The 12439-nt window shown below is 36.9% G+C and overlaps 1 protein-coding gene across 1 annotated transcript in view; it reads right to left on the bottom strand.

Annotated features, from left to right (window-relative positions):
* DPH6 (diphthamine biosynthesis 6) overlaps positions 1-12439 on the bottom strand; it is a gene marked incomplete in the record, with an annotated part of 53771 nt that overhangs the window by 22043 nt on the left and 19289 nt on the right. Inside the window, 6 exon segments of the mRNA XM_072427879.1 lie at positions 1039-1155; positions 2096-2228; positions 6250-6337; positions 9238-9332; positions 9540-9601; positions 11723-11841. Coding sequence (XP_072283980.1) covers positions 1039-1155; positions 2096-2228; positions 6250-6337; positions 9238-9332; positions 9540-9601; positions 11723-11841 — 614 coding nt within the window.

Genomic DNA, 12439 nt, shown 5'->3' on the forward strand with positions numbered 1-12439 from the left:
TGATGTTGATTTTGCCTGCCATTCAGTTTGAAAATTCATCACCTTGAAAACTCCCTTCAGAGCTCAATTTTTGTCTTTAAACCACATCTACTTACATCACAAATTAGACACATTTAACACACCTAAATCTAATTATTGAAAATTATTTTAATTACATTTCTTGGCCACTAAAACAGGAGCAGGCCCAAGAGATGATTATTTTCTAAACATATATTTTGGTGTTTGATCTGAGTGTTGTTTATTAGAGCCTGCTGATGACAATCACATTTTAAAGGCTAACAGCTACCAACTACCATTTTAAACAGTTGGGATTGAAGACATGGGGGCACAAAGGCCACATCAATGGATGTATGTAGATTTGGCACAATTGCTTCTACTACCCCACGTGACACTGACATATGACAGCAAAAATGCCTATACTAGTTTTATCTGGTCATCATCAAAACCGATACATTTTGCACTTTGCAACTTCAACTGAAACCTAAGGGTTTTCACTTTTTTACTTTGCTATCCACAACTAACAAAATAAATGAATCTTGCATTTCCACATTTGGTGAATCTAAAATGATTGAATCATTACAAAAAAAACATGGATAATTACATTTTCTTTAAACTAAAGGTATTTTCTTCATGTGAAAACAAACACGACAGACTGTTGATTGCCTTTGGGCTAATCTGGTAGCTTTTTCTTCTATTCCACACCTAGTTTCCTTTGTTAAGAGTACAGCATGACCCTCATTTTCAGAATAGGATGACAGTAATTAAAAACCCATCAGCCATCACAATGATAATAAGAATATTTACAACTGTTCCTTAAAAAAGATAAGAAGTTCCATGAACAAACAATTAAATATGCCTTAAAAGTACAGTGTGTTCCTATAATTCTAAAGACTCTTAGAATAATAACAGACACACCTTAATCATTGGTAGGTACTTATAGACCTTCCCAAACAGTTTTACTAGCCTGACACATGGATAATCCCGACATTGGCCAAGAGTACTGTAGAAATCCTGATCTCTTACCCTATACATATTTACCTTTAAATGATGTCAGGCCTGCAAGGGTGGCTTTCTGTACATTACTGCCATAGGATATAACTTCACTTATCCATCGGAAACCACAGCAAGTCTGAGAGGACCAATGGACACCACTTCCTAAAAACAAGAATGAATTTCAGAAACAAATTTCAAATTCTTATCCTATTTACAATACATGACAACTCCAGTTTATGTTTTTTTTAAATATTAATACAAAATAATTTAGACAAGTTGAAACAAAAACATTCACATAGAAATATATTCCTCAAAAATTACAAATTATATCCATCCACATTGTGAGTACCAATTCCTTTGGAGTTAATAACTTGGTAAAATATCAATGACGTTATCCCTAAATTGTAAATAGCCAGCGCAGATAGTGAGCTGTGGGAGGGACCCAACAGTTCAACCTACTATAGGCTGTATGCATAAAGCTACAGAAGTGGGCAGACACATGACCAATTTCTCTAGACAAGAACAGAGGGTAGGGGAGACTGGTTTTCATTACAGGAAGCTCCGGCACAGAGGAAAAGTTTCACACGAAATTACTGCAAATATATGGAAAAAAATAATACATATCTAGATTCAAGCAAGAATACATATGCTTATAATATTTAGACATTTTTTCAACCCAGAATTTAGCTTTAATCATATTTGATTATGCCTAAGACATAATGGGCCATTTATGTTCCTACATGAACAAAAAAAACTGCTCTAGGCATAGGTATTCAAGAACGTATCTACAACAATACAAAAGAAAACTATATAATTTTGTTGTACATGTGAAAATAGTATCTGTGCACTTACAGTGGACGAGTACCCTGAACTGGACAGAGAGAAGAGGAGAGTTTGAATCATTGTAACACAATAATAAATGTTCATTAAAAGCTTTTGCTTAGAAAAGAAAATTGCATAAATTTTCACACAGAGTTTATGTACCAAATTGGCTCATATCCTCCAAAAAATATTTATTAAATAAAAGATCAACTCATATGCCAACAATTATAAGGTGCATATTACTGTATAGTAGAGCCCGACAAAAGATAAAAAAAACTACCTGATGGCCATTCCTGTGGTAAAAAGGTCAAAGGTTTATGTTCTGTTTCATTGTGCAGATCTAATTCATGTGGTATAAGCTGGTCTATATCACAAGGACACGGCTCCCCTAAATTCAGTACTGCACTGCCAGCCTAAAAAGAGAAGTAAAAGGGTCAGTTATCACAAGAAGACACAAACCTAATTTCCTTTTGAGTACTAAACATAAAACCAAAATGAAAAAAAAAAAAGCCAAAAAAGTTAGCAAGACATAATGAAACAGACAATTACATGTTTCTGAAAGTAGGAATTCATTCTCACAAAGTGCCAGAAATGTAGAATGTACCAAAGTTCACAATGTAGAATTGGCTTTACCTGAACCTAATAATGTACTAATAGATACTGTATTATCTGTTATTTTTTTATATAACTTTCTTAAAGATCTACCAGAAAAAAAGGAGGAATGATATAGATCCACATTAAACATTTCAAAAATAAAGAAACAGTGTCAAGTCTGTTCAGAAGACATGGGGCAGGTGAAGCTGAGAGGATAAGGTAACCCATACCCATGTCTGGGAAGGCAAGGAGCTCTAGGGATGAACATTTGGGGTATGGGGTTGCTTAGGGGGGGGGGGCATTATTAAGGGGAAGGGAAAAGGGAAGGTAGGGTGCAAAAGGTCAAGAGAATAACCATGAAGGAGGAGGGGTGATAGGGTATGAGTAGTAAGGAAAAGAGTTAACGCAGGGAGAAGAAGGGAGAGATGCTCTATATCACATATCTTAACAGACTAAACCCTGAGCAGGGAAAGTGACTGCGCACCGCATAAGCTAGGAAGACCTGCTGACACCTCCCTCTCCTCCCACCCCCAAACCATATTTTCAGTACTTCAGTATTTCATAACTGAATGGGATGCATAACATGCATATACATCAGAGAAAATAGTAAAAAGTAAACAGGGACAGGTGACTATCGATGGGTTGAGTTCTGCTTTAAGACTACATTGTAGTCCAGTAGTGAACCAATAGCTGCATATCCCCTGAAAGAGTGGGGCTGAGAGTGGTAGTCCACGATATACTGTATAAGCCTGTACAAACCCAGAGACAATACCAAAGCAAACATAACTATTGTAGCTATGTGCTCAGGAGCAACCAACTATATGGTTTTCCAGCACAATTATGAAAGGCGCCTTATATTCCTAAATAAATGCATAGGCAAAGAGAAGATGGGGATCACTGGGAGTGGTGTCCAGCAAGTTTAAAAAGTGTACATCAAATTATAAAAAGCAGTTCCGCTTACTTGTTTTATCTTTCAGCTATCAGTTGGAAATGAGTTGTGATTATTTTGTTAATGCTCACCAGTGAAATCTTGATATATGATTGGCTGCTATGCACAATATTGATGTTTTCACAGAAACCGGACGTCTTAGATCTTTTAGAACAGCGGTCGCCTACTGGTGGTCCGCGGCTCTAGCTGAAACCCCAAACCACTCGCCCCCAGCGAGGTCAGGAGGCTGCCTACACACCTTAGATTTTGGTCACTGAAAATTATCTCATGATCGTATTCAGTGGCAGTGCCCGTTCTGTTCAGAGAGGCAAGAGGGAGAATGAGAGAGCGGCACCCACTGTGCTATTGCTAGAGAACAGAGATGACTTTTACCATTCTGTGCTTAGTTCATAATAAATAGGATTTTTGTAATTACTGTAAAATCCCTTGTACGGAGTTGATTTCGTGAAATCTTCTACATTTGGTTTATACCAACACCTACAGAGGATTGGAGACTGGCAAAAGCCAGGCCATGATAACCCCTACCATACAGAGCATCATAAAGGATTTGATAAAGGATTTGAAATGACAAAAGGTCCAAGGTGTCACGAGTCTAAGCAGTAACCAGGTCTTCTCCAGAGCCCCTAATGGTGAGGATGTTGCGCTGCTGTGGTTGCTGCTGGTTACTGCCAGGTTGCGGTCCTTGAGCACACCAGGGTGGGCAGGAAGATACACTGTACCAAATCACTAAGCAGAAAAATTGTCATGGGAGGCCGGGGTCAGGGCAGGCAGCAAACAATACTGGTTAGGTTAGGTTAGGTCACAAGCCAGGGGTCACATACCAAGAATCCAAGAAATAGACACCAGTGACACAGGGGCCACTGCAGACACAGGGAACACATGAAACACTGGAGCAACAGGAGGCACAGGTGTTACAGGAATATCTACAGACAGAGAGAAAAACTGGAACAGCACAAAGGAATAGGCTGGAAACAACAGACTGGGCAAGAAGGGGTTAAGGCAGAAGCTGGACAGAGGAAACACTGAATTAAGCAACAGATGTACAGTAACACTCTCAGAAAGTAGAGTGTTCGGCACTAGTGAATCAACAGAACTGATAAAGCTTGAAAAAAGAGACACGCCCAGAGTCAGAACTGCCCGCATGCGCAGGAGAGAGGCGTCTGCAATTTAGTGAGGAAGGGTTAAGTGTGTCATAAGTTATAGACTATGTGACAGTCTAAGTGATAGAACCTCTCTGCTGGAACCACAATTAGGTAAAACTTGCTTTTTCAGACTGGAGCAAGACAGAGGGAAAGAAGAACAGTCTCCTGGTTGGGGCTAAATACTAAACTATCCTAAAATATATCTTTAGAACTACAACACTTATTATTAAAAATTATAACTAAATTATATAATGGATGATTAATAATAATTAAAACAAACTTAATTTTTTCAAAATGTTGATTTGGTAATAAGTCTCCTCTGAAAGCAAAGAGAAACTCTGAAGCAAAACTCTGGTTTGTAGGCCCGGGAGACCAACTCCTGCACCCAAGCTTCTGACATGCAAGCTGTCTTTCTATACATTAGCTAAAGGTAACAAAAATCTCCCAATGCTGGAAAGCGATGCCCATCTGCATGCTAAAGTAAATCTGTCTGGGTATTTGGCAGAAATCCAGACCTGAAGAATGCACTGATGCACCTGATGGAGGGTCAAGCTAGTGGGGGGTGAAGGATGTGAATGATAAAGAGGGAGAAGACTTTGTGACATGTCCTTAACCTTCTTCCAGTGGGGGATATGGGTGTTCTTGCCACCAGTAGGATCTTTGATTATGATGATTTCTAAATGCAGTTTTAAGAGTCTAGCACTTTAACCACAATGCCCTGTGCATGGATGATGACAGAAGAAGGCATTCAAAAGCAAAGAAACTGACTTTTTTAATGTAGGAGTCATAGCATATGACATAAAAGATCATAGCATATCAAAGAAGACAGTAATTCATTAGAGACAAGATTGTCAAAGTCTGAAGAGTCTTTGTGGTCAAAAACTCATAAGCCACTAGGGCCACGGGTTAATCAGATAAAAACTGTGCAGGTGAAGGTACCAATAGATAAGTAAGTAACTGGGAAATATTTCACACCTGTAGTTGAGACCTCAATGTAAATTATTCCTCAGGATCCTAGAACCCCCCTTCCCCCCCATAAATTAGGCATGTTGTGGCCACATGGCAGTAAGGTAACATAACGCTCAGGCTACAAGGTAAAGTCTCAAGCAGAGGTAGAGCTGATAGCAAATGATGGTCAGAAGGCCAGAGATGAATAAAGTGTAGAGAGGCAGCTGAAAAGTACTAGAAGCCTCTAGTAGTTACAGTAGCATTAGCGTACTGTATACAAGGTATAAGAGGTAACTTTTAATGACTGGCCTACTGGCCTATTCATAAACCGAGTCTTTAAAGATAAGGCAAATGGAGAGACAATGTCAGCAGCTTTGAAATTAGGAAGTTTTTTGAGCTAACTTTTACCAGGATAGGGCCTGGAAAGTGCCCAATATACAGAACCCAATGTTTGAAGGTCACCTCTATGGAATGTCTGGAACATGCATTTCAGCTGAATCCAGACATGGCACACCTAAAACCAGACTGGGAATGAACATACCAAATAGCTGTAAGAGTCAAGATCTTGCAGTATTGTAAATAAGAACATGATTGAAGATAAAAATTAAAGTAGAAAAAAACAGTGCTGGCCAAAGCCCAACCTTCTTGTAGGCGTCAGTATAACCAGAAAGTGAAAGACTTCCAATGCTCATTAATGGACAAAAAAAAGAAAAGAAAATATCAAAGCACCTAATTAAATATTTCATGGTATCTATCCCTTAGACGTTCTCCCTTAAGGTTTACAAAACCCACATTACTTACTTTATCTTTCAAATGAAGCTTCAGCAGTCGAAGATAAGCCACAGGAGCAAAAGCATCGTTAGAATGCATCATCACCTCTGTGGAATCGCTGCGGCATAAAGACACAGATGGGTCATGAACATGGATGGGCAGCTGAACTAAGCACAAATATGACAGGAAATGTAGAATGTAACAGGACAGTTCCCACTTATAAGATAAACGTAGCTAACAGTAAAGGTATGTCTCCTCCACATTAATCATGCCTTGATATGTTATTGTCTTCTTCAAGCAGGTTTTGATGTTTGAAGTGTATTTACTAAAATCATATTAAATATATAGCAACAATCTAAAATCTTACATTTTTTTCTTATTATTATAAGAAGTATGATATTGAGTTTTACATTAGCTGAGGTTAAATAATAATTCCAAAAATGTTCTTATTCATTTGAAATAGGTTCTTTACAAGCACTGCAACAGTACAACTTTAAACCCATATCTAAAAATTGGTTTGATGGAGTTTTAGTATGTTACTGCAAAAATAAAATAGCAATAGAAATATTGTTAAGTTATACACTGAAACCTTAATAAACTGATTTTCAATTAGGAGTTCAAAGCAATAGCCCTGTCAGCACATGTAATACACACATTTCAATCAAAAACTAGACACACAAGTATGAAATAATGTCAACACAACACCGGAGAACCACAAAAATGTACATATGTAACATATGCAAATATGTGAGCAAAGGATAGCCAGACAGGACTGAAGGCAAAGAGATGACCTCACAGAGCTGTCGCCTGCGGCTATGAAGGGAGCTCGTTAATAGTAGAGCTATAATTACAGGCCGAGCGAGATATGGAGAACTCACGAATAACATTCTATAATTAGCTCCAGAATCATGAGAGAAGCTCAGCTGATTATTAGAAACTGAAATCCTTATCTGTCACCTATTACTCCTATAAAGATATTCAGATGAGTCTTTTTTTATATCCTCCAGCAATGAGGTATCCTAATATTGAGATAATTCTGACTGATCCAATCAATGCTACCTGTACCTTCACAGATAATAAGTCCACTATTTTGACTAAAATCATCCCCTGAAATTTCAGTTATACAACCAATTATTACATGAAAACACAAAAACTGCTGAGGGAATATAAATGTTACTAAGGATAAAAAAAGAACAGAAAAGCACGTATAGCACAAATATGCACATTTTAGGCAATAAAGAACAATTTTTTAACTTTCAAGAAAATCTACAGATATTCAAAAAAATACAAAGAAAATACAGAAAATTGTTAACTATCATTGGACTCCATTCTACATAAGACAGATCAAAAAACAACACTCCTGCTACTCATGACATTTGGATGTAAACTAAAAAACAGTTTTAGGTTTCTTTAATTAAATTGGTTGTGTATGTGTTTAAAACATGAAATTGCTACAGGGTTGTTGTGTGTGTGTTCAACTTTATTGGCTGTTTACAGCGAGTTGAAAGATCTATCATTACATTGGCCCTGTAAAGTCTGGGCACTCAAAATAAAATGATATGTTTTGCATATTATACACCAACACACCCTTTAATGGAATAGTATCATGAAAAATCTTCAATAACTGCATTAGGTAATAAAAGTAATGAAAGTGTATAATTACCCTTTATTAAACCCTTTGCTTATAATTGTCATTACATTTAGCAGTCTGTTTAGAAACTATTTGAATAGTGATTAGTTCAATGAAAAGTGCTTGTTAATACATTGTTAAAAGTGAGATGTACAGAACAAAATTATTAAATTATTATTATATTATCATTATTAAACAGGATTTATATAGCACCAACATATTACGCAGCGCTATACATTAAATAGGGGTTGCAAATGACAGACAGATACAAACAGTAACACAGGAGGAGCAGATGACCCTGCCCCAAAGAGCTTACAATCTAGAAGTGTTTTAATTCTTTGTAATAGTACATGTAATATCATGTAATCATATTGCACCACAATGGGTCTGATTTATTAAGACTCTCCAAGGCTGGAGAGGATACACTTTCTTTAGTTAACCTGGGTGATCCAGCAAACCTGGAATAGATCTGGTCCAGGTTTCAAAACATTTGCAAACAAATAGCAAATTACTTTTAGGAAATCCATTCCAGGTTCGTGGGATCACCCAGCTTTACTGATGAAAGTGTATCCTCCCCAGCCTTGGAGAGCTTTAATAAATCAGGCCCCATGTTTTCATATGATCAGCCAAGGGCAAATCCATCATTGAGCACAACTATTTTTACAGTACAGGGCCCGCAGGGCAAGGAGATGACTACGAGTGGTTGTTAGGACAAACATCAGCTTTAAAAGTTAGTGGATTGGTCAACGTTTCCCTTTGACGGCCCCTACAGACTGATGTTACGTGGATTGTTGCCAGCAAGCTGAAGAATATTTGCTCAAAATGTGTCTGGGAGGATGATCATCATGCACCTCTGTTGTCCTGGCGATACCAGTCAAGGCCATAGTGCTCAAACTTGATTTCAATAATGATGCTTTCCTAATAAGAACATGTGCCTCTAACAATTATATGAATTAGTGATCACTAAAGTATAACATTTCCACCTTATAGGTTGCAGAAAAATACAAACTAAATATCTGGTTGAATCTACAGAGGCCCATAATTTCTCTACAATTCCTCTATCCAACTTCAAAACAGTAATAATTAAAGACATTTCCTCTAAACTTGGATAAGACCACAGCAAAGCAGAAGATTCCTATAATAACTAAATTACACATTTCTGTTTAGACAATAAAAAACTTCTAAACAGCTTAATAGGCAACACTCCTAAGATTTGTGTTGCTCTGCTTTTAATATTTGACAAGATTCCATAAAGATGATTATATAAGTAGCTGGATTTACTGAAAGTCCTTGCTTAGATGAGGTTGCAGATAACCAATTTAAAATGGGCATAGATTAGGAAGCCAGAAATGTGAATTGGTGAAATGTTTAGAGTAATGTATACTTACACAACAATCTTTTTTGAAAACAGAGGGCAGTCCAAGGTAAGGGTCTCATATTCTCCTCCTTCTCCACACACATGGACACCATACTGTGCAGACAGCTGTAACACCAAGGACACATTCTTAATATTGAATACCATTCACATTGCGAGTAAATAGCTGGTGGAATTTAGTGGTGTAGTACTATTCAGGTAATGGGGATCACCACCTGATTTGGACTAAACAAGCCAATCAAGGCTAAAGGCATCTCATCCTTAAAGGTATGTAACAATATCCATGTCATAATCAGCATAACACTAAAATATTACCCGTTTCAAGTGAGGTCTCATCTCTTGTAAAGTTTTCCCAAGGTGCTTTTCAGGATCTAACCCTGCAGAAAAAGATAGTATACATTAAAGTTTCACACTTTTCTTTTTAAATTGCTTACATTATGATTTGCAACACATTATACTAGGAGATTCCTTAATATAAACGTTGTAACCTAATATAAAACCTGATAACAGATGATGTATCAGAAAAACAGAGACAACAGTTAAGACAACAGGCCTCTACAGATATGGTAGATTTTCTTCACTCAGATGAGATGTCCTGTGACATCCTGATCCTGTGTCCGTCGCTCTGAGGAAGGAGAAACATAATCACTCCTCCCCGCACTTAAACACTTTCCACGCCTGGCATGGGTTTTAGTGCCCAAGGAACTCTGTGTATGGAGGTATCCTGACACCACTGGCCATATTTGTCCAAATATGAGCTATGTCATAAAGTAAATGTACAGATTTCAATAAATTGCCCCCTGCAGACCCGCCATAATCATTTTGGGATAAGGTTGTTAGACTGAGCCACTCTTCTTCAACTATGCCTCACCCACACTGTTGGAGGAAGGCAGGAGTTTGGTATTCATGCTTGCTGCCCTTCCAGACAGGTAAAAGGGGGCCTGTTATGAACCATTTACCATGGAAGTGCAGAACCTGTATTTAAACACAGGCTTAAATCTATTGTTATTGTTCTTGTTTTTGGTTGTTCTTTTATACTCACTTACCCTCTCCCCATTCCTTTCCTTTCTATGCCCCCCCCCCTCCCTCACACATGTAAAATGGGCTATTCACACTGGTGACCTGGTGTTATGTTTTCAGTCTCACGGGTCATTATTGTCATTTGTTGTCATTATTGCTGTAATATATTGTACATTTTGAAATTGTATGATACCCTCTGAAGCCTAATAATAAAAGCTACTTAAAATAACACAGGTTCAGAAATCTCTATAAGCTACAGACCTGAATCTTCAAAGAAAATAACAACATAAAAGTTCACATTCACAACAATAAACCAGGAAATATCTTGACTATTGTGCTAGGCAAAGGAGTAATGTTGGGGAACTTTCAGAATGAATCTACAAATAGTCATAAATAGGATTAATAGTACAAGAAAGCACCTTTCTATTGAAGAACAGGTAATTACTATTAGAAAGGTTTGCACAAGATTGAATCTTAGCAAATCTTGTTTTTACCAAGCGATTATTGTAGATAGAATAAACAGGGAAAACAAATCTTGGCTAGAAAACTAGTTTAATATATTACAATTCACAAACATAACTGTCAACAATATGTTGAAACGTTTATTTCCCTAGTGGTTGAACCTGATAGACTTATATTTACAGTCTAGAACAATGGGCATGATTTATCAAAGCTCTCCAACACTGGAGAAAATAGACTATACTAGGTGAAACTGGTAATCCAGCAAACCTGGAATTAATCTGGTCCAGGATTCAAAATATTTGCTAAATAATAGCAAATGATTTTAAGATATCCATTGCAGATTTGCTGCATCACCCAGGAATAAACATGATAGTCTATCAAGTTCAAACACTAGGGGAAAAAACATTTCAACACGTTGTTAACAGATATTCCTTTTCCCTCCCTTCTTTATAAACAGTTTTTGAAGCTCCTAATTATCAACTGCAATAAAACTGGAAATATTTTAATGGGTAATAACCTGGGCGGTGATCTTTGCAAATTGTGTTTTACACTGAAATTTTTATAAAGACCACTAGGTATATATAAAATGCTAGTATAGTAATGTATCATGTTATGAGTGTTTGTAAAATGAGACCGCAGAACAAAAAAAAAAGTATACGTTTGTCTCCCACCCCCCCCTTATCCCGACTAAAACATTAAGTAAAGGAAGCAGATCTCTTACTGATTACCTAGAAAAGATTTTTTGGTTTTGTAAACCGTGTCCACATTTTTTTTTTATTCATCAACACTTATTCAGCAGTACACAAAGACAGAACAAAAACAAGAATTGTTATTTTTCCTAAATTGTAATGTGTTTTTGTATATGTTTTAATTTGTTTGTTTAGAAGTAAAAAATGCGAACAGTTATTTTAGAGTTCTATTTTTCTGTAATCAGTAATCTTTTTAAATTAGACCACTATAACATCAGAGGTGGGTATTTCATATCATATGTCTTCCGACTGGCAGCTCCCTCTTACCAAATGCAGCTACCTTGATGAGTATGGCCTGCAAACCACTGGATATCATTTCATCCAAAAGGTCTTCCTGCTTCCGTCGCCAGAGATAACACAATGGCTGAAGACCAAGACGCTGACACCTGTAAAGTAAACAGCATGGCATCCAAGTTTATATCATTATTAGAATTTCACACACATACTTTGAATGTATCACCTATCCTTATCATTTTTTTCTTTTAAAATATTTACTTGGCACTTTATACAGGTATGGACATGCACACAGTGATTCTAAATTGCTACAGACGTACAGTACAGCAAGTTTAGAGCAAATGTTCAATGTTACAAAGTGATGTTTTAACTTATCTTCACATTAACTGGGGATTAAAGTCAGCACACTTCACATAATGCACTAAATTATTAGAATTGTATCTCCTATAAATGGCCTAAAAGGTGTAAAGTATGCTACAGGAGGAAGTTTTAACTTAGATCAAACAATCAGATTCTGAAGAATCTAAACAGAGAATTAGCACCTGATACTATAACATAATAAGAGAAAAAGAGCTTCTAGTACAATAAAAGCAGAATAAGTATTGTATAAAAACTGTTTAATGAGATGCTTTTACAAGAATATTGAAGCAAACAAGAGCCATGACAAGTAGGTGAAGACTGAAATTAGATGAAGGCTATCTTAGACGTCATTCATGAGAAAACTGAGGACTGAGCAGGGTCCCAGTAAGG

Source organism: Pyxicephalus adspersus, chromosome 12, assembly GCF_032062135.1.
Source record: "Pyxicephalus adspersus chromosome 12, UCB_Pads_2.0, whole genome shotgun sequence".
In the NCBI taxonomy this organism is placed as follows: Eukaryota; Metazoa; Chordata; class Amphibia; order Anura; family Pyxicephalidae; genus Pyxicephalus; species Pyxicephalus adspersus.